The 23,777-nt window shown below is 27.3% G+C and overlaps 6 protein-coding genes across 6 annotated transcripts; 3 read left to right on the top strand and 3 right to left on the bottom strand.

Annotated features, from left to right (window-relative positions):
* Positions 1 to 36: 36 nt before the first annotated feature.
* On the bottom strand, positions 37 to 1,968 carry LOC132925938 (uncharacterized). The gene is made up of 6 exons (XM_060990293.1): positions 1,953 to 1,968; positions 1,164 to 1,220; positions 683 to 811; positions 454 to 606; positions 265 to 381; positions 37 to 137 (listed from the first exon to the last, which is right to left on the bottom strand). The coding sequence occupies exons 1-6, from the start codon at positions 1,966 to 1,968 to the stop codon at positions 37 to 39; spliced, it is 573 nt and encodes a 190-aa protein (XP_060846276.1).
* Positions 1,969 to 2,301: 333 nt separating this feature from the next.
* LOC132925937 (uncharacterized) lies at positions 2,302 to 3,779 on the top strand. Its single transcript, XM_060990292.1, has 3 exons — positions 2,302 to 2,798; positions 2,950 to 3,145; positions 3,309 to 3,779. The coding sequence occupies exons 1-3, from the start codon at positions 2,302 to 2,304 to the stop codon at positions 3,777 to 3,779; spliced, it is 1,164 nt and encodes a 387-aa protein (XP_060846275.1).
* A 409-nt stretch (positions 3,780 to 4,188) lies between these two features.
* LOC132925936 (uncharacterized) lies at positions 4,189 to 5,556 on the top strand. The gene has a single exon (XM_060990291.1). It carries the CDS (start codon positions 4,189 to 4,191, stop codon positions 5,554 to 5,556), a length of 1,368 nt encoding a protein of 455 aa, XP_060846274.1.
* Positions 5,557 to 6,443: 887 nt separating this feature from the next.
* LOC132925934 (uncharacterized) lies at positions 6,444 to 9,889 on the bottom strand. The gene is made up of 11 exons (XM_060990290.1): positions 9,437 to 9,889; positions 9,223 to 9,351; positions 8,859 to 8,915; positions 8,378 to 8,506; positions 8,148 to 8,300; positions 7,959 to 8,075; positions 7,742 to 7,831; positions 7,436 to 7,510; positions 6,942 to 7,180; positions 6,704 to 6,866; positions 6,444 to 6,625 (listed from the first exon to the last, which is right to left on the bottom strand). Exons 1-11 carry the CDS (start codon positions 9,630 to 9,632, stop codon positions 6,492 to 6,494), a joined length of 1,482 nt encoding a protein of 493 aa, XP_060846273.1. The 5' UTR covers positions 9,633 to 9,889; the 3' UTR covers positions 6,444 to 6,491.
* A 1,588-nt stretch (positions 9,890 to 11,477) lies between these two features.
* LOC132925933 (uncharacterized) lies at positions 11,478 to 15,092 on the bottom strand. Its single transcript, XM_060990289.1, has 5 exons — positions 14,941 to 15,092; positions 14,700 to 14,853; positions 14,378 to 14,510; positions 14,044 to 14,216; positions 11,478 to 13,181 (listed from the first exon to the last, which is right to left on the bottom strand). Exons 1-5 carry the CDS (start codon positions 15,090 to 15,092, stop codon positions 11,478 to 11,480), a joined length of 2,316 nt encoding a protein of 771 aa, XP_060846272.1.
* A 1,136-nt stretch (positions 15,093 to 16,228) lies between these two features.
* Positions 16,229 to 18,143, top strand: LOC132925932 (piggyBac transposable element-derived protein 4-like). The gene is made up of 3 exons (XM_060990288.1): positions 16,229 to 16,778; positions 16,915 to 17,014; positions 17,123 to 18,143. The coding sequence occupies exons 1-3, from the start codon at positions 16,229 to 16,231 to the stop codon at positions 18,141 to 18,143; spliced, it is 1,671 nt and encodes a 556-aa protein (XP_060846271.1).
* The last annotated feature ends 5,634 nt before the right edge of the window (positions 18,144 to 23,777 follow it).

Here is a 23,777-nt window from a genome sequence, read left to right as displayed (position 1 = left end):
AACAAATTATGTAATAAATTAAAATATAAACTATAATCAAAACACACCAGATAATGTTCTTGAAGAAATGTTTATCGGACTGTCAATTACAACGAGGCTTGGAGATTCATCCAAGTCAGAAAATAAACTTCTTTTAGCTACAAAAAAAATATATATTTATACATAAATAATAACACTTTAATAAAATAATTGAATAACAAAAGAATTAAAGATTTAGATATAGATTTTAAAGTTTTAAATTAAAAAAAAATTTATATAGATTACCTAATGATGAATGTGGGTGATCTCCTTTAGCAATGATAGTACTGTTTAAACCACTACTATTGTCTACAAACTTTTGAGGAGATAAAATAGCTATCTTGGTGGTCAAAGAAGTTTTGTCTGTTTAAAAAAATTATTTAATGTTATTAATTTATGCACAAGAAATATATTGTTTAGATATAATATAATTACTAGAATGATTTGTCTGTGCATTTACATCATCCTCTGAAGGAACACTACTATTACCAATATCATTATGGTAGTATTTGGATTTAGATTTCAAACTTTTAATATCTGTGATAAATGGGTCAGTTTTTTGAGGAACTGGAGTTGATGTAATTTGTGCTAAAAACATATGAATAATGGATAGGTACAAATAGGTATATTTACATTTTTTTTTTTTAATCAATGAAATATTTACCATCTGAAGATTCAATCACCGAACATTTTAAAGGAGACCATCCAGGGTCTTTAGAAATTGTTAATTTTTGCTGTTGCATACTAGATTTTAATGATAATTCATTAGACTTTTTAACTTGAAGTTCATCATCTGAAATAAATCATATTAAATTATGTAAATTGCATTAACCATAGTATGAAAAATATAATAGTTTTCACTTTTCTGCAGTATGTACCTCCTAACTATAGTGGTAAACATAATTATATTACAGAACTTGACTAATAATAAATATAACTATTATCCTCTAATTGTAAAATACAGTAGATGTACCTAAATACATATTTCTATAAATCAGTTAATATAATCAGTATTATTTATAAAACCAAACAGCAGTATTTAACAGTCTAATAATGTTTTACTAATTTATTCTATTTATATATTTTTATATGAACATGTAATTTAACATATTATAACTAACAAAGAATTAGTTAAAATGAATTACCTGTTGAAGATAATGATGGCATACTATCAGATGACTCATTGTCAGAAAACTCTCCATCTGAAATAAAAATATTATAATTTGTAATTAAAATACGTATTCAAATACTTAATTTTAAAAATATTCAAAATACTTGAAATAAATACTTTTTTTTTTTAGTTGAATACATTTTATATTGAAATATTTATAGTTAATTTAATAATTAATAGTAATTTATTAATTATTATATTAAAATTATTATTTAATAATACCACAAACTATAATAAGTAATTTTAAAGAATCAAATTCCGTTGAATTTCAAGAAATATTATCCTGTAAATCAACTTCAAACGAATCAAAAATAATATTAACAAACACTGCTATGAATGATTTCAATATGTACGATGACCCTGCAAATTGGCCAATTTCTATTAGCCAAAATTTAAGAACAAATCTAGTAAAATTAGGTCCTAAGAGAATAATTAATTTTAATTTTCCTTCTCGTGTAACTATTTCATCTTCGAGTGAAAGAGAAGTTAATAGACGATTTTCAACCAATTTTTACTATAAAAAGTTACCTAATGGTGAAATAGTTGATAGAAATTGGCTGGTATATTCGATATCTAAAGATCGCGTATTTTATTTTTGTTGCAAGTTATTTGGTCTTTCTGTCTATGGTAGCTTAAGTGGAAATGGCACAAATGATTGGAGTCATTTAGGAACCAAACTGATAGAACATGAACGATCCTTAACACATTTTAGGTGCACAGAAAAGTGGTTTGATTTAAAAATTAGAATACAACAAATGTCTACCATTGATAAATCTCATTTAGAAATTATTGAAAAAGAAAAAACACATTGGAGAAATGTTTTAAAAAGGATTATAGCAGCTATTCACTACTTAGCTAAACACAATGATGCTTTTCGAGGTGCGTCAGATGTAATATTTACAAAAAATAATGGAAAGTTCTTGGGCCTTATCGAAATGATTGGAAAATTTGACCCAGTTATGGGAGAACATTTAAATAAAATTAAAAATCACGACACACATGTGCATTATCTTGGTAATGATATACAGAAAAATTTAATTAAATTGATGGCCGTTGCAATAAAAACTAAAATAATTCATCTTATAAAATCAGCTAAATATTATACCATAATCATGGATACTACGCCAGATATAAGTAGGCAAGAACCGCTTTCAATTGTTATTCGTATAGTTAATATGGAGTTTGAAAACGAAATATGCGATCCGCAAATAAATGAGTTTTTTATGGATTTTATCAACATTGAGTCAACAACAGGTTTTAGTTTAGCCAATGTTTTAATTGAACAATTACAACATTATGATATTGATTTACAAAATTGTAGAGGACAAGCTTACAACAATGGTAGAAATATGATTGGTCAATATAAAGGAGTTCAAAGTCGTATACTAAATCAAAATCCAAGAGCTTTTTTTACGCCTTGTGCAGCACATAACCTTAATTTATTAATCAAAGATGCAGCAAATAGTTCAACCATAGCTTTATTATTTTTTGGAACAATTGAAAGGATTTATTCAATATTTTCATCTTCAACTCAACGCTGGGATATACTTAAGAAACACTGTAACATGTTAACAGTTAAAAAGTGGGCAGAAACAAGATGGGATAGCAAGTAGATTAGAAAGCGTAAAGGCCATTCGATTATAATTCAAACAACTTACCGATGCATTAAAAGAATTATTTAACACTACTACTGATGGAATGTTTAAGAGTGAGTCTCAGTCATTATTAAAATCTATAAGTTGTTATGAATTTATTCTAAGTACAGTAATTTGGTACGATATCTTGCTCAAGACCAATATTGTAAGTAAGAGTTTACAAGGTATAAAAACGGATATATCTTTATCAGAAAATGTATTAAAAGGGCTTATGGATTTTATTGAAGAATACCGGGAAAATGGTTTTGAAAAAGCTAAATTAGAAGCTAATATTTTAGCAAAATCTGCAGAAGTTCCACAGGTATTTAAATTAAGCCGATTACGAAAAAAAGGCGCGTTTGTTTAACTATGAAAGCGAAGACAATTCTGCTGTTGATGGTGAAACTATATTTCGTACTACGTTTTTTATAACTGTTATAGATCAAGCATCAAGTTCTCTAAATTTACGTTTTAATCAATTTAAGATTTACAATGAAAAATTTGGATTCCTATTTCGCATTGGGAAGCTTAAAGAAATGGAAGACGACGAATTAATTAAAAATTGCAAAGATCTTCATATATATCTCATGGATGGCGAGGTCAAAGATATTGACGGTAATGAGTTATATCATGAACTTCCAATATTTAAATCTCTCGTGGAAATAAGCACTACTGCACTTCAATCGCTTTCCATACTAAAAAAATTAAATGGCTCGTTTCCAAACATAACTGTAGCTCTACGAATAATGTTAACTATACCTATTACATCGGCTTCTGCTGAAAGATCATTTTCGAAATTGAAATTAATTAAGAACTATCTAAGAAGCACTATGTCACAAATAAGACTAACTGGACTTTCAACAATATCCATTGAAAAAGATATAGCTAAAACTATCAATTATGACACACTTATAAATGATTTTGCAAACGAAAAGTCAAGAAAAAAATCGTTCTAAAATATATAATCAATAATAAATAATATAATTGTGAACCCTCACATTACAAATATTTTATTATCGTATAAGGTATATCGTATATACAATATGTATAATGTAAATATGCGTACTACAAACAGCTGCGGGTGAGGGTAACCATCGAGCGCGGCGTTTTTATTCAAACTGACCGTCTGGCGCTGGCGACCGCATTCCATTGGCCTTATTGTATTGTCATTCTATTGAAACCAAATTGTGTACAGGAACAGTGTTTTTTCAAAACGTGTTAGTCTTCGATCCTCTGCCCTTCGTATATGTGTTGATTGCTATCGTTTGAGTTAAATGTGATATTTTTATACGGCTAATTTGTACAATATTTTATAATTTTTTTGGTGTTTTTTTTTTACTATTTGTGATGAATTATTTTTTCAAAATGTCAATTCGACCCGATATACATTCCCAAACGAAAAAAACAATATACAACGTGTATACATTTTTTAAAACCTTAGCCAAGTGCAAAGACAAGCCTGAATTGGCAGATTATTTTCTACAGTCCCAGGAGAGGACGGCCGAGGCTTGTGCGGTGAGTCTGAGAACTGTACAACGGATATGTAAAGAAAGTAAAATGACTGGAAATCAAGAGGAAACATTATGTGTTGGAAGTTCTAATGACCTTAAATTTCAATCACCACGAAAAAGATACAGTCGCGAGAAATCTGTCACTGAACTTGATGATTTTGACAATGAAGTAGTCAGAAGAGTTGTTCATAGCTTTTACGACAAGGGTGAATTTCCAACGACCGCTAAAATATTAGTAGAATTGCGTGAGAAATTAAATTACCGTGGATCGAAATCGTCGGTGAAAATAATTTTAAAACAACTTAATTTTAAGTACAAGAAATGTAACGACGGTCGCAAATTCTTAATGGAACGGTCGGATATTGTAGCTGCACGCGTTAAATTTCTAAGAAAAATGAACGAGTTTCGTAGGAACGGTGATACTCGGCCAGTAGTCTACTTAGATGAAACCTGGGTTAATCAAAACCATACCCGTGGACGAAATGAAGAAAATACGGAAGGTTTAAAAGTACCTACGGGCAAAGGCAGTCGCCTCATCATATGCCACGCCGGATCTCCTTCCTTCGGATTCATTAAAGAATCAAAACTTATTTTCAGATGCAATTCTGGTAACAATAAAAACTATCATTCTCAAATGAACGCCACAATTTTTGAAAATTGGTTTTCACAAATGTTACTTAACTTAGAACAGCCGAGTATTATTGTTATGAACAACGCGTCGTATCACTCTTCGTTAATCGAGAACTATCCGAAGTCCAACAGTAGAAAGGCAGATGTTCAACAGTGGTTACGTGATAAAAATATAGATTTTTCTGCCGTAGAAACACTTGACGAGTTACGAGAAAAAGTGAAGCTTTCGATGCCACGCGAAAAAAAATATAAACTCGATGAACTTACATACCAAATGGGTCATGAAGTGGTAAGGCTTCCCCCTTACCACTGTCAGTACAATCCAATAGAACTAATTTGGGCCCAAGTTAAAGGCAGAGTGGCTGAAAAAAATTCAACATTCAAAATTGCAGATGTCGAGACAATTGTGCATGAAGAGATCGATGCAGTAACTCCGGAAGATTGGGCCAAATGTGGAGAACATTGCGTCAAGATTCAGGAGGAGGACTTTGCCAAGGCGGGACTAAGAGATGAGATATTAGAACCAATAATATTGACCATTTACCCTGACGAAAGCAGTTCAAGTGAAGATGAAGACGACAATGATGACTAGATTATTTAAATTCGGAAATATATTTTTTTATGTAAATATTATTAAAATAGTATTAAGCTTCATTACCTCCCACATAACATACCAACTTTTAATTAACTTTAAATGAATATCGTAATTTAAATGTTCATAGTTAAATGAATGTTTAGTTTGGATTGAATAGTGATCGTTTTAAGATGAAATAAAGCTTGCATAAATGTTATTTGGACCAAAAAAATAGATCGAATAAACACTTGATCTACAATGTTACCTGAACGTCAAAAAATAAATATCTATTTAACCTGTTAAAACTATATTTATTCAAGATTTATTTGACTTTAATATAACCATTTCTTAATTGGTATTTGATATTAACTGAACATTGTATAATTGTTTAAAAATGATGTTAATTAAACCTTAATTTTTGTTATATTCTAGCTTGATTCATCCATTATCTATAGATTATATAGATATATTAGCTGTACATTTTGTATACATACAATTTTAATGTTGGTTTCACCATTAGTTGTATATATAATAAATCAATGATAATTATTATAACAATTTTTTTTTATAAGAGGTTATAGGTATACATGCAGAGTAGACTTCACTAAGGATAAATAATTATGAATTATAATAGTATATTTCTCATATTATAACAAATTAACGTGAAAGTAAGCAAAGTAAATATATTTAACAAATTGTATATTGTGATACAAATCTTATGATTTTAAATAGTATTAAAAAATAAATATTAAAGTCTAACAAATTCTTCTTACAAAAATTGTATTTTTTTTTTATAAGAATCTTAATGTTACATGCTACATTTTATTTGAATGATTAACTATTATATAACATAATGATAAAGTTCTTTTTTTATTTTAATGAGTAGTAATACATTATTTTTTTTTTTTTATGGAAGTATTATATGCATTTGTTTTGCATAGGCATTTTACATTTTAAACAAAATCTTTTCTTGCAGTACGATCTTTGATTTTGAACGGCGTTTGAATAAGAACATACTTTATAATTTGTTCAATTTCATTGGTTGCGTTATCAGTCATTGCAAATTTTTTGATAGTAAGGACAGAATCTAAAATATTAAAATTAAAAAAATGAATAAATTAGTGACCAAGCAAAATTACTATATTGTTATTTAAGTTTATCTTACCAAAAATAACTTTATTAACTAGGAGTTTCTGAAATGTTCGTTTCTTGTTACCGCGGCCATTATAAGAAAATTCACATAATAATTCCGGAAAAAAAGTTAAAGCCATTATTCGTTTAACCATGATTTTTATCGACCTTCCACCCACAGATGATAAACGTTTCACCTATGTTAATAAAATGTAACTTATTTAATAATATAGTTCACACACATATGAAATTATAAAAAAAAAAATGCTAACCATCAGACACCGATAATGTTTATTGTTAGACAATTCATTTTCTAATTCTTCCAATTTTTCTTGAGTTTTGATTGGTAGTTTAGTATCTATATCAGCAGTGTCATATATACTAAAATCATTAGTTTTTGTTAAGTTTTTTTCTTCATCTCGCTGAATAATGATGTCCAATTTTTCCTGTATTGACCTTAATTCGTATTTCGTTGTTACCATAAAATTTAACAATTTTGCATACTGTTCATCTATTTAAAAAAAAAATCAATTAAGACACTAATATTCTTCATATGCTTATTCATTGGTTATGCCTAATAGTTACTTTCCTAAAGTGGTATCCCTAGTATTTTATTTTTGTGGTGGGTGAGTGAATGTAGAATGATTAATAATATATATATTATAATTAAATCAATTATGAAATATTTAGGTCTAACCCAATATTTTAGGTTATATACATTTTAGTTTGAACTGTATATTTATTATTATATTACTATAGTAATTACCTTTATGTAAAGTTTTTTGTTGTTTTGAATTAGACGATTTACTTTCAGTAGATTTGATGATTACACAATGGTCAGCTAAAAGCACAAATATAATATAGTTACTATTTTTTAAACTTAATTTTCTTGGAGATGAAGTGTAAGATAATAACTTGTATTATAAACAGTTTACAGTTCGCACAACTATATAGAGTATAATATAAGACCTAATTTTGTTAAGTAACTTAAGTTAAAATATTGAATAAAATAAAATACAATTAACAACAAATTATGTAATAAATTAAAATATAAACTATAATCAAAACACACCAGATAATGTTCTTGAAGAAATGTTTATCGGACTGTCAATTACAACGAGGCTTGGAGATTCATCCAAGTCAGAAAATAAACTTCTTTTAGCTACAAAAAAAATATATATTTATACATAAATAATAACACTTTAATAAAATAATTGAATAACAAAAGAATTAAAGATTTAGATATAGATTTTAAAGTTTTAAATTAAAAAAAAATTTATATAGATTACCTAATGATGAATGTGGGTGATCTCCTTTAGCAATGATAGTACTGTTTAAACCACTACTATTGTCTACAAACTTTTGAGGAGATAAAATAGCTATCTTGGTGGTCAAAGAAGTTTTGTCTGTTTAAAAAAATTATTTAATGTTATTAATTTATGCACAAGAAATATATTGTTTAGATATAATATAATTACTAGAATGATTTGTCTGTGCATTTACATCATCCTCTGAAGGAACACTACTATTACCAATATCATTATGGTAGTATTTGGATTTAGATTTCAAACTTTTAATATCTGTGATAAATGGGTCAGTTTTTTGAGGAACTGGAGTTGATGTAATTTGTGCTAAAAACATATGAATAATGGATAGGTACAAATAGGTATATTTACATTTTTTTTTTTTTAATCAATGAAATATTTACCATCTGAAGATTCAATCACCGAACATTTTAAAGGAGACCATCCAGGGTCTTTAGAAATTGTTAATTTTTGCTGTTGCATACTAGATTTTAATGATAATTCATTAGACTTTTTAACTTGAAGTTCATCATCTGAAATAAATCATATTAAATTATGTAAATTGCATTAACCATAGTATGAAAAATATAATAGTTTTCACTTTTCTGCAGTATGTACCTCCTAACTATAGTGGTAAACATAATTATATTACAGAACTTGACTAATAATAAATATAACTATTATCCTCTAATTGTAAAATACAGTAGATGTACCTAAATACATATTTCTATAAATCAGTTAATATAATCAGTATTATTTATAAAACCAAACAGCAGTATTTAACAGTCTAATAATGTTTTACTAATTTATTCTATTTATATATTTTTATATGAACATGTAATTTAACATATTATAACTAACAAAGAATTAGTTAAAATGAATTACCTGTTGAAGATAATGATGGCATACTATCAGATGACTCATTGTCAGAAAACTCTCCATCTGAAATAAAAATATTATAATTTTAAGATAAAATTTAAGATTTATTTATTTAATTTATTATCAATTAGGTATTAAAAATATTTATAAGTTATAGTACACAATAGTTTGAAATTGAAAGAAACTAAAGAATGTTTTTTTTTGTACAAATAGAGTGCATGTACATTGCACATTTTTTAGTTGTTAACCATGAGACCACAACCGGGTAATTTCAAATTTGTCACACAATAAGTCAAAGGAAATGTCAGATAAGTTAAGTTCAAGCAAACACCAATATTGTAAAATACCGTATAACATAATAAATAAATACCTGCAGAATCAGAATTGTTCACAACTTTTTGTTTTCGGACTTTTCGATGTTTTAATGTGTCTTCAGATGACGAAAGATCAGATTTAGTTTTTGCCACAGAGCATTTCTTTTGAGCCACTTGAAAATCATCTAGAATCATATTAAATTAATATAAATTATATAACAAACATTTTATAATATAGTAAGCAATTCGGTTTTAATATTTTGAACTTACCAATATTAGAAGCCAAAGTCCGTGCTTCAAAGAAATTAAACGTGTTTTTTTTCGGCTTTATTCTGTTAATAACTGCATTTTTCAATTCACTTATTTTTTTTGTATTCGGCCATGCACAACAACCTTTTTTAATACACCAATTTTCGGGTACAACCTCAACCGTATCATCCAATTTAAAGTGTACCACTGACCACATCGTGTTTTTTTTTTATAAATATAGTAGGAAACAAATTCTCGTTATATAAACACGCATATAAAAGACTACTGTCGTTGACGACCGCGTTTCACCAGACGGCAGACGCCAGTATCGGCTGCTGTCGAATAATAAGTAATAATAACGATCGAAATTTGACGGGCGACACGAGATTACGGGAATAAACGGTGAAAATGTGAAATAAGAAACTGCTTAGTGCAAAGACTGCAGTCTCCAATGAAGTGAATAATATAAATATCGTCGCCGCGACGCCGCAACCGGCTGGCCTGGCCGCAGCCCGTTAGCATATAAGCATTCCGTACATGAGCTCAGCACCTGTATTAAAATCATGCTCTACGATTGGTTTATTTTAAAATACCGCCAAATAGTCAATAATATTATTATCATACCTACTCTAATCATATTCTAATAGATTGACTTTATATATATATATATATATAATACCTAACAATATAATCAATTTAAACTCATTTATTTATTTTTAAACATAAATATGCATCACAGATTTTTAATCTTACTAAGAGTTACCTATATATTATAAAGAGTAATAGTAGATATTAATTATGTAGGTTTTAATCCTAGAAATAGTATAAATATGCCATATGGTATACGAGTGTTTACCTATTACCACCAATAATATTTGCCATTTTTTATGTTTGTTTTACATTCATCTTAATTAAAATATATTAGAAACCAGTGAATTGATAAGTATAATTATTAATTAATTATTTCATACTCTATATATATTTTAAAATAGGTCCTAGTCACCTAATAATTATTTAAATTTTAACTTGGTTATATAAATTATTAAATTAACATTATTATTAGGCATAAGTGAACATGGAAGTAATGCAAATCTAATACTAATCAATAGTTTAAAAATCACAATACTGCATTATAAATTATAATAATTTTGTTTAAAACAACGCAGATCACCTTTTAATAATTGATAGAAGGAAAAATACACATATCTATTTAGGTATATCAAGTCTACTAACTACAAACAAATTATAATAATACACTTTTGTTTAATTTTTAGAAAAAAGCTAGGTATCAAGTATATTATTTTGTTAGGATACTACATTAAAATAAAGTAACCTACAATTTAATTGGATTCAAATGTTTATGCTTTATAAAATTAAATAGATAATTTATACTTAAACTTTGTGTAATACCTATATTAAAATAGTTAAGTAAAATATATAAAAATAGGTAGGTACCTATTATTATAAAGAGTAATAGTAGGTATAATATATAATATTATATATATATACATATTATTTAAATATTCTTACTTAAGATTTATTAAAACCAGTAAAATATGAAAGATAAATAAACAGTTATGATAACTACACATATTAATCCTAAGTAGTAAGTATAGAACTGTTATGGGTATGAACAAATAGAGCTGAAATATGGAGTAAATTTATAAAAATAAAAATAATAAAGGAAAACAAAATAGTGATTGTCAGGCAAAAATTAAAATGTTATATCTATAATATTTATAGGAAAGTACACTGTTTATTCAAGTAATATTGTAAAATAGATAGTTATTACTTTTTACAATTACTACCTATTGTTGACAATGTAATTAAACATTTAATCTAAAATCTAACTACTAATTGTTAATTGTAATTAATCAGTATAATACTATAATAGTATTAATGTTATCATGGTGCATACTGTAAAACCAGTAAATGAAAGATAAATAAACAGTTATGAAAATTTTTAATATAAGTAATAAGAATTTTAAACATATTATTGACAAGTGTAACTATAAACTTAGGTAATTACTAGTTGTTAATTAAAATTTAACCAATTATATCTTTAATGATTAGTCCCATGTGATTTAGCGTTAGGTATATTTAAGTTGACATTCTCTTGAAGATTTCTTTTTCTTTTTACTATCTTTTTCTTTTTTATACTGTTTACTGGTCTTCCAACTGGTAATCTTTGACTTCCTCTAGTGATACCAGGTTTTCTTCTACTTAATGTTGTAGGTTGAACTCTAATTGAAGCACGACTTCTGTGTCTTAAAGAAATAGAACTTCCAGCAGTTGCCAAAAAACTATCCCAACCAGTTGCAGTTTTAACATTTTCCAACCTTTGAATACATTTAGAAAGAATAGGTAATGATGTAGATTGATATTTTGAAAAATTATTAGAAATTAAGCTACAAATCTTTTCTTTATACTTCTTGGCTAAATCTTTATTTTGAATAATTTCTGAACTGGTGTTAGTATTATTGTTTATGAAATTATTAGTATCATCAGGGAATTCTATTGTATTAGATGTAGATGGCAAACAATTAAATGTAATCTCTGAAGTTGCACTAAAATTGTGTGTAATATCAGGTACTAATGGTAAATAAAATTCTTTTTCTTGTACCACATCACCAAATGCTAACTTTGCTAATAAATACCTAGATTCAGCACTTATAGCAGGTAAATTTGGCATTTTATCTTTATAAAAATTAAAAACTGCTGCTTGATGCTTACAGAATGACCCATATTTTCCTTTAATACATGAACAATATCCAACTGTAGTATTCACTTCATAAAAATCTGACAATCCATGTTCTTTTATTACTTTATATAAATTATCTCCAATTGACTCAATATGATCTTTTGTAATATTAGCTGATCGACTCAGTTGGTCTTCAAATAGTAATCTAGTAGCATCATACCGACCATTGACAAAATTTCTAAGACGCCTAGTGTAGTACTCTTCCATGCTTGTGCATATAAAGTCAACCAGAGCCACTGCATTGTAGGCTTTATTCCGTGAAAGAACAATATCTTTAAAAATTCTTACATTTACCTCACTAAAATTATTTGTATGATGTCCATGCATTGACTCATCTCTAAATGCAATACACCAAAGTTCCTTTCTTTTCCAATAATTATTCATATAGTTTATCCACTGAGGATATTTAGTGACTATATTATTAGTATCATTACCACTCAGAATTCCTGTCACAATTTTGAATGCCATTTTGGCTTCTTCTATGGTTGGAGCCTGTAAACAGGCTTGAAATTTTCCATATAATATTTTTCTATCTTCAGTATCAATATTGTGTTTTTTTTCAAATAACCAACGCCAAACTGATTGACATATATGAAATCTACATAATAGTGACTTAGAATTTGGCCATACGTATTGAAGGGCCTGCCTTTCAGCCTCACTATCGTCTGTTATAAATTGTAATGGATATCCTTGTGAACAAAACGCTAATGGTACTGCCTCTTTTAGTAATTTAAACACGGCAATATAATCATCTAAAGATTGGCCTTTAGTGATCATAACTGCTAAAGGTACTGCACCTATACCACAGGCAGTAAGCATAAATGTAACCGAATGACCTTGTGAATCACATGATGCTGTGCTATCGACAAATGCAATATCTTTAGCAAAATTTAAATTATGTGCACGTTGCATAATGGGAGTTATTATTGTTATCGCAAAGGGATCCTCTTGAAATTTTACTATAATATTATTTTTTTCATATTCATGCATTTTTTCCTCCAATTTCTGTAAACCAAATCATATGATAACTTAATAATGCTTTAATTTAACTGAAATAATATATTTAATTTGCGATTGATCTATTCATTTATATAATACAAACAATTTTGGAATTAATAATATATACCTATGTTATTATTATAAGTATTACAATTTACAAATATCAAAAGTAATGAGCTAATAAACCTAAACTAAATCAAGAACAATAAAATCCAAAATAAGATTATATATCATACCTACTATTACTCATCATAATAATAGTTAGGTACCTAATTATATTTAAAGTATATTTGAATTATATTAATTAATATAAATTAGGTGTATATATATTTTTTAAACATAACACTTTTTATACCATTGATATTTTGGGACATGGGTTAATTTTATTTTTAAATAAAAACCTATTATAATAATTTGTATAACTGTACTTTACAAACTAACAAAAACTAATCAAATAGTGACCAACCCTTTATTAGATGTAATTAGTAAATTACTTGATTTGATTAATAACATTTTACAGTTTAGTAAAGTAGATTAAAAATATTGCTTGAATGAATATAAGTATTTCTCCTTCTATCAGTTCTATCAATTGTTATAATGTGATCATTATTGTTTTAAACATATTATAATGCAGACACACAGTATTATGACTTATAAACAATTGATTAAAATCAATGACCAAACATAAAATATCTAAGGAAAAATCATTCTGCATTAGAATTAGAATTTTAAATTAAAAATAACAATCACACAATTAAAATTTAACATATTAAAATAAAATGAAGAGAGTTTGAATTTTTTTCAATTCAAAATAAATAATTTTATATTATATTTCTTTTACTAAAAATTGCTATGAAAATTAATATACCTTATTAACTCCGATTCCACTATGTGGACCTAGATTTAATTTTTTCCACTCATCATACCAATATCTAACAGTTCTATACTTAGGATTAATATGAGCATTTGCGAGTTCAGTTGAATTTATTCCATGTTTCAGTTCAATATTTTCTTCATGAATCCTAATGGATTCACTTATGCCTAATAATAATGTAATTAACAAGGTATTATTATTTTTTAATAGGTAGAATCCTAAAGTAATAATTAAATTCTAAATCCTAAATTAAAATAATTAACTATATGAAATACAATTCTAAAGTTATTAATAGTACCAATAATAATTTTAAAAAACAATAACTAACCAAGACCACTGTTAAAGTACTCTTCAAATTTGATATTTACATCTTTTGTTGGTCTTAAATAAGATAATGCCTCTCCAGAAACAACTGTATGGTTATGATCATTTTGAATTGAAATAACCGCTGGTAGTCCATCCTAAAATGTTGTATTTTAACAATCTAAGATAAATGAGTTTGGATTTTGGATGAAATTTAACTAGGTATAATAATATATTATATATATTATATTATATTATATTGTACCAAATATTATGTATCTATTTTAAAATATTACACAAGTTACAAATTAACAATGCATTATATATTTATATGTAATAATATTTACCTTAACATACACATCTTTTTTTTTTGTATCCTTAGTAGAAAGTTTAATTAAAATTTCAATTTTTGCCTGGCAATCACTATTTTTTGATTTTCCTTTATTATTTTCTTTTGGTGTTTTTTTATGAAAGGAACTATGATGACATTTAAATATTTTCCTACGTTCATATAAAAATATTATATAATATTAATGTAGACATCATTATCATTATCACATTGCTATAATTTAATAAATAGTTACTTACCGACAAACAAATCTAGTTGACACTTTACTACTTACTACACACCAACTAGTATTTGTTTTCAAACTGAATGATTTAATATATTCATTTATATCAAATTCATTTACTAAATTGCCACGAAATGTACCTGGTTTAATTTCTATCAAATCAAACATATTTGTAATTTACAGAAATCTAGAATTATAATACAACTTTTAATTATAATATAGAACTTTTTCAATAGTTAAAAATGATAAGAGATTCAAAAGTTCTATGATAATAATATTTATATTGTAATTATTGTATTTAAATATATTATAAAACAATACACAGTATGCACCATGATAACATTAATACTATTATAGTATTATACTGATTAATTACAATTAACAATTAGTAGTTAGATTTTAGATTAAATGTTTAATTACATTGTCAACAATAGGTAGTAATTGTAAAAAGTAATAACTATCTATTTTACAATATTACTTGAATAAACAGTGTACTTTCCTATAAATATTATAGATATAACATTTTAATTTTTGCCTGACAATCACTATTTTGTTTTCCTTTATTATTTTTATTTTTATAAATTTACTCCATATTTCAGCTCTATTTGTTCATACCCATAACAGTTCTATACTTACTACTTAGGATTAATATGTGTAGTTATCATAACTGTTTATTTATCTTTCATATTTTACTGGTTTTAATAAATCTTAAGTAAGAATATTTAAATAATATGTATATATATATAATATTATATATTATACCTACTATTACTCTTTATAATAATAGGTACCTACCTATTTTTATATATTTTACTTAACTATTTTAATATAGGTATTACACAAAGTTTAAGTATAAATTATCTATTTAATTTTATAAAGCATAAACATTTGAATCCAATTAAATTGTAGGTTACTTTATTTTAATGTAGTATCCTAACAAAATAATATACTTGATACCTAGCTTTTTTCTAAAAATTAAACAAAAGTGTATTATTATAATTTGTTTGTAGTTAGTAGACTTGATATACCTAAATAGATATGTGTATTTTTCCTTCTATCAATTATTAACCTTCTATCGGTCGCGCGGGGGTAAATAATCTCCCAGTCTAAATATAAACATCAGTAAAACTTTCCCACGATAACGTGCCTACGTTATATCTTGTATAGCTGTTGATAACATGTTTATCTGAATTTATGATTCGACCAAAGCTTATTTTAGTGAATCAGTTAGTTTTAACCGTTGATTGTGTCGTTTTTGGAAATTATTTACCCCGTGCGACCAATTATTATTTTTTTTATACAACATGGACGAATTCCAACGGCGACGTATTCAACAAATGTTAGATGATGCTAGTGATGAGGAAATCTGGGGTGATATTTCTAGTGATGAAAATGAAGATGCTGAACAATCACAAGTTTCGAATCACGATACAGACACGGAACAGTCGGGATACTCGGATGAAGATAATGGTATTACACGCGATACTATTGATGTTTGTGATGAAAAAAGTTATCATGAATCTGATGACGACTTACCTTTGGCTATGCGGTTGGTCGATTCGTATTATGGTAAAGATGGTACTAAATGGAACCGTGAAAAACCACTTCAGATAAGACGAGCCTATGCACAGAATGTTCTTACCGAGAAATCAGGTGTAAAAGAAACTTCGAGACAAGCGAAAACTATAGTAGATTCGTGGTATATTTTTTTTCCAAAATCTATGTTGGAAATTATAGTCAAATATACGAACGTATACATCCAAAAGGTACGACCAAATTTTACGAGGGAACGAGATGCTTCTGACACAAATATTGCAGAAATAAAAGCTGTCATTGGAATTCTTTATATGATAGGTAAATATAATAAATATATATAATATATAATTATAATATATTTATATTATATATATTATTATAAAATATTATAATTATATCATATTATATTTGCCATATTATTTTTATTTCAATTTTTTTGTGTATGTATACTTAGGTGCTATAAAATGTGGACACCGAAGTTCGGAAGATTTATGGAAAAAGGATGGAACAGGGGCAGAACTATTTTCGTGCGTAATGTCAGAACGAAGATTCCGGTTTATACTCCGTTGCATTAGATTTGATGACGTTCGAGGTCGAAGTGAACGACATAAAATTGATAAAATAACACATATACGGACAATATTTGAAATGTTTGTGAGCAGTTGTAAAACGGCCTACTCCATGTCTGAATATACCTGCATCGACGAAAAATTACAAGCGTTCCGTGGAAAATGTTCATTTCGTCAATACATACCGAGTAAGCCAGCAAAATATGGAATAAAAATATTTGCCCTCTGCGACAATTTAAATTTTTACACAGGAAATCTTGAAATTTATGCTGGTACACAACCTGATGGGCCGTTCAAAGTTGATAATGGTGCCGCTAGTGTTGTCAAACGGTTAATTCAACCGATTTCAAAAACTGGTAGAAATGTAACTACTGACAACTGGTTTACCAGTGTTGAGTTAGCTAACGATTTACAAAAAACACATAAACTTTCACTACTAGGTACTTTACGGAAAAATAAAAGACAGATCCCCCCCGAGTTTACTCAAACAAAACACCGAATTATAACATCTTCGTACTTTGCATTTAGTAAAAATCAAACGTTGGTTTCATACATGCCGAAAAAAAATAAAATTGTTTTAGTTCTTTCAACAATGCATTTTGATAAAGCAATTGATACAAATACGAATGAAGCAAGAAAGCCGGAAATAATTACTTTATATAATGCCACCAAAGGCGCCGTCGATAACATGGATCGCATGACGGAAAATTATACAGTAGCTAGGAAAAGTTTCCGATGGCCATTGACAGTATTTTATTCTATGCTAAACATCGGAGGTGTCAATGCTCAAATAATATATCAAGAAAACTGCCCAAATAACAAAAAGACACGTCTTGATTTTTTGAAATGTTTATCTCGAGAATTGATGAAGGAGCATATGGAATATCGCTGCACTATCATATCATTACCAAAGGAAATAAAAAATAAAATTGTAAAATATGGATTTCATGTAAATGCTACAGAGGAAATTCAACGAATTCGACAATCAGGGAGATGTTCTTTTTGTGACAGAAATAAGGATCGAAAGACAACAAAAGTATGCACAAATTGTGCAAGACTTATTTGCCGTGATCATCTCATAGAAATGTGTCCAAGCTGCTGTGAAGAAATGTAAATAAAACAAGAATATATATAAAATTAATATTATAATTTAATTTAATTTGAAAAAAAAAAACACAATTTTGGATTTAAATATTAAAATGTACTTAATGTATAATTTTAAATAAATAAATACGGTTGTTCATCAAAATACATACATTTTGGAAAATTTTTACCCCGCGCGACCAAATATGAAAAAAAAAACCGCGCGACCGATAGAAGGTTAAAAGGTGATCTGCGTTGTTTTAAACAAAATTATTATAATTTATAATGCAGTATTGTGATTTTTAAACTATTGATTAGTATTAGATTTGCATTACTTCCATGTTCACTTATGCCTAATAATAATGTTAATTTAATAATTTATATAACCAAGTTAAAATTTAAATAATTATTAGGTGACTAGGACCTATTTTAAAATATATATAGAGTATGAAATAATTAATTAATAATTATACTTATCAATTCACTGGTTTCTAATATATTTTAATTAAGATGAATGTAAAACAAACATAAAAAATGGCAAATATTATTGGTGGTAATAGGTAAACACTCGTATACCATATGGCATATTTATACTATTTCTAGGATTAAAACCTACATAATTAATATCTACTATTACTCTTTATAATATATAGGTAACTCTTAGTAAGATTAAAAATCTGTGATGCATATTTATGTTTAAAAATAAATAAATGAGTTTAAATTGATTATATTGTTAGGTATTATATATATATATATATATATAAAGTCAATCTATTAGAATATGATTAGAGTAGGTATGATAATAATATTATTGACTATTTGGCGGTATTTTAAAATAAACCAATCGTAGAGCATGATTTTAATACAGGTGCTGAGCTCATGTACGGAATGCTTATATGCAGCCCGTTATCGCTCGCCACAAACTATAAATTGATAAACGTATGGAATTCCCAATAGTTGTGATTAAAAGCTATCATTAATTTTAGATTTAGAACTGTATAAGAATATTCTGCGACTCTGCGTCTTCGAAATAACAGCTACGTAAAAATACGCCGGTCGCCGGGTATACCAATATAATAATACAATTTTATTATTATTATCTATACAATATGACAGGACTATCGACTGTCGTCAACACTTCAACAGTCAATTCAGTCGACACTATTTTTAATGTTATAATAATTATCATTTACTTATGTCATTATAAATATGTATAGAGAACCAAAGAATAAACGCATAATAATAATATATTATAATAATTTACATTTAAGCATAGTTCAATATCTCGATGCACCTACCCATAAAATATAATATATCATACATAATATAATATAATATACAAGGTATAATAGGTACCTACTATTATAATACACGACACACTCGTACGAAAATGCAGACCTTGATAATTTTCTAGAAATTATAAACGTACTTTTATATAAAATGTATTTATTTTATACGTAAGTGTTAAAGCTGTGAAAGGAATATGCAGTGGAGACGTGGAGTACGGTGTAGGTATTCATAGAATAAATCAAATATATTATAGGTAGTTTATTCAAAGTATAGTCAAATAAAATATTCTACAGTTTAAATAATTATAAAAATATAATAACATAATATTATTAAACTATTGTACATTTTGAATGTAGGTTTTATTAATTATTATTATTTTAACTTAATTAAATTAATTACTCATTTTTTCTTATAAATATAGGTATAATTACATCGGAAACAAAATTTGTTTAATAATATAATAATACTAATAATTAATAATTATATAACCTATAATATACATTACAGATATAGGTTAGTCATTACTCATTATGTATTATAATATTAATATATTTGATTATTCAGATTCTTTAAATGTGTGTAAAATCGGCAATAAGACTGATTGTTCATCACTTATCTTTAGAACAATACATTTACATCGAATATTTGACATCGGACAATGGACCAATTCAGAACTCAAATTATTATTGATTAAAAATATGCCAAGATCGCAACTTGAAATAGGTTTGTCATAGAGTGATGTCTCATATTTATCAAATCGGAAACCTATTAGAACCACTTCGCCACCTGTTGTTTCAATAATACTTACAACTTTTAATATATGATTACTAGTGTTTTGTATAAAACAATCCTTTTCGTTAATACAAATTTCCGTATATTTTAATTGAAGTGTCTTAAATTGTTTATAATTAGTGTATGTTTTTGATAATGTAGTTGTAACAGGCCCATTATTATTGTGAATATTTTTTAAAGTAAAATAAATCGTATTACCTGATTCTTCAACTGGTTTTCCATATTTATTATATTCAGTATATCTCTTAACCGCTTGCTGAAGAGGCTGATGAGTTTTTCTTATGTACTTTTTTAATGTTGACATATGGTTTTCGAATGGGAAACAACTGCAATTGTCCAACGGACCGAAATGTCTGTAGTCATCGCAAATGTGTTGAAGTGCATGAATATTATGTGAAATATGTTCAGTGCCGTATATTTTACCAAAAGTTTTAATAAAATATTCTAATATATTTTGACAAAAATTTAAGTAACGGTCACTCATTACGTTCGGAGTCAATAATAATGTCATACTAACATGCAAACAAAGAAAATTATTATAACATCGCTTGTTTATAATGTTTTTTTAAAACAATAGGACCAAAGTACAATAAAAATGTCCGAAATTCGGTTGCTTTCCACCTATTTACTTCGTCAACACCTCGTGGTTTCCGCTGAAAGTCTTTAGGCATAGACTTTTTAAACGATATTAATAAAAGACTAAGAGTGGTGCTATTTCTGTTACCGATTCTATTAGCCAACGGTCCTTTTAACCATAGGTTAATTAATTTTCTAGTTACACCAAGACAAACTAGATGCATATAATCTAGGGAAAATGATTTAATTATATCTATTCCAGGAATTTCAGTCAAAATAGAAAGAGTAGAGCAATCGGTGTGGTGTTCCTCGTTTTGTTTTGAAATGAAATTGTCATGTGTTCTCTTTATACAATTTAAATCTGGGAAACAAATTCTATTGTTTTTAGAATCTCCTTCAACCATACAGCGAGAACAAGAGAAGTATCCGGTGTGACCTTTAGTTTTCAACACAAACGATTTTGCAGGAACATCACATGCAAAAACATCTAAAACTACTTTTTTTTCACATAATACACCAGACTTATTTAATATTTTGATTCCATTTATTATTAAATTTCGTATTTCTTTAAAAAAATCGTCTAAAAAATCATTGCTGTTGTTAGGCTTCTCATTTCCCCAATATATCCCAATCGGAAATACATTATTATAAAAAGGTCTTATATAACATAAGATTGGCCAAAAAGTGCTTTTTGAGCTTTTAGTTAGTGGAAGACCATCGATTCCTACAACTAATTTTATAACATCCAAGGTGTTATCAATATAATTCTGTATAATACCATTGCGTACACCAAAATGGTAGTATTGCCCAGGTGCTATTTCTTTAAGTGGAATCTTTGAACTTGAAATTTTAGTTTTTAACAAAGTTCTAGCATCGCACGGAAGGGAAGGGTCGTAATTAGACTGAATAATTTTTAATAGATCCGAAGTTGCAGCATGTGTTATATTATGTTTGATACTCCATAATGCTAGTTTAGTTTGTACAGAAACTGCATCTACCTCAATATAATGACGAAATGGTAGTTCTTCATACGAACAATCTGTACCTGATTCCACAATTCCATTTTCTTCGTCATCGATAAACTGAATTTCTGGTTTATAAGAACAACTTGCAATTTCTTCTGTTGTATTATTAATATTAGATAATTCTGAAATACAGTTTTTTTTTTATTATAAGCTTATTATATTATTATAAAATAATTTATAAATAAATATAAATCATAATAATTAATAAATAATAAAAAACATTATTGTTATAATGTTGTACGAAAGACGATTCTGAACGGAAAATGCAGATCGTCTATACACTAGCCATATGCCTATATACATAATTTATTATTTAAAAATATTTTATTTTAGTGAGACTATATTATTATACGCATCATAATAATCTAGGAATAAGAATTTTATAATTATTACTCTGTGGTATACATTGATAATAATATTATAATAACATTACCTATAATATACAAGTAATTTATTTAATACTTTTATATTGATAGTAATAATAGGCACAGTAGGTTGGAATAATTATTGCAGAAAAATTGCATGAATTATTAAATAGGTATTATGATTTATGTTCTAGTTATTATTTAATTTTTATATAATATAAAATATAATATACCTACTATTTCGATTTGTTATTAATTATTATATAACTATTATAACTTATACATAATACATACGTAAGTCAATAACTTATTATATAGGTACTGATGTACCTTACAGTAAAGAACTCGGTGTTACGACAGTTGTTTTTCGAATAAGTTCGTGGTATAAATAGCTTCAAATTAATCTTAAAATGTTTAAAATTGCTTTTGTGTAATAAACAGTAATATTATATACGAATAAATGTATTATTGTGGAAGTTTTCAAGTATCTACAGTTATTCGTTTTTTAAAATTCAAAACATTATCTTCATTATTACTATAAATAATAAATCGTAATTATTCTCGTTAGTTTAGTATCTAAAATAGGTACCTATAACTATCTACATTTTAGATAATTTATTATATATGTATCGAATTGTTATTGAATATTTTAGTAACACCTATACGTAGTTATAGGAATATATTGTAATTCTTTTTTTTAGTTCCAGTAATTTTGAAGTCTAATATTGAACTTAATGTTAACAATTGTAGTACAACGTTTAAATACGCACTACTGTACCGGAGCGTACGGAATAAAAGGTGAGGAATAAATAAACAACTGATTATATAGTCTCAAACTCTCAACCCCTTTTATTCATGGGTCACGGAATTAACATTAATATAATATAATTAACACACATGTACAACAATTTGAATAAATGCCGATCGTCGTACGGAACGGTCGGCGGTCGCGACTACACTAAAAATGGTCGCCAACACGATCGACGTTCACATAATCACATCGATCGTCTGGCCCGCACTTATCGCTATAATTGATAATAATCAGATTACCACACAATAATATATAATTATAGTCTGTTCAAAATAAGAAACCTAGACGGCGGCGACCAGTTTTCGTCGGCGGCGGTCAGACTACGCCCATCTTTCTCCCCACCGAATCAACCACCTGCTCACCAGCTCGGCCGACTACGCGCGACGCAGCTGGTGGCAGGTGTTCGCATGTACGCGCCTTTCCGTTGATTTTCAAATTATATTGTTCATTGTAGAATTTGTGTTCGTTCCGTTACAACGTCCTCCGTTTTTTAACCTCGCAATTTCTACATACAATTCTTTTACCATGAGTGAGCACAATGAAAACCGCAACCGTGTTGAACCTGACGAAGTTATTTCTCCAATAAGAAAAAATAAAAAAGGAAAAGTAAGTTAAACGTTTTTTTTTATTGAATATTGATTGGTTATGCCAAATAATCACACATTTGAAAGATATTTGTTAGTATGTGAAAATCGAGTTAGGTGTATAATTATAATATGGACAAAGCAGGCAGACTTCGATGTGTGTTAACATTTATTTATTTTTTGCAGTATGTACACAGTCGTCAAAAGAGTATTATTGTTAAT

Source organism: Rhopalosiphum padi, chromosome 3 (assembly GCF_020882245.1).
Source record: "Rhopalosiphum padi isolate XX-2018 chromosome 3, ASM2088224v1, whole genome shotgun sequence".
Taxonomy (NCBI): domain Eukaryota; kingdom Metazoa; phylum Arthropoda; class Insecta; order Hemiptera; family Aphididae; genus Rhopalosiphum; species Rhopalosiphum padi.
This window is presented reverse-complemented; position numbering and strand designations above follow the sequence as displayed.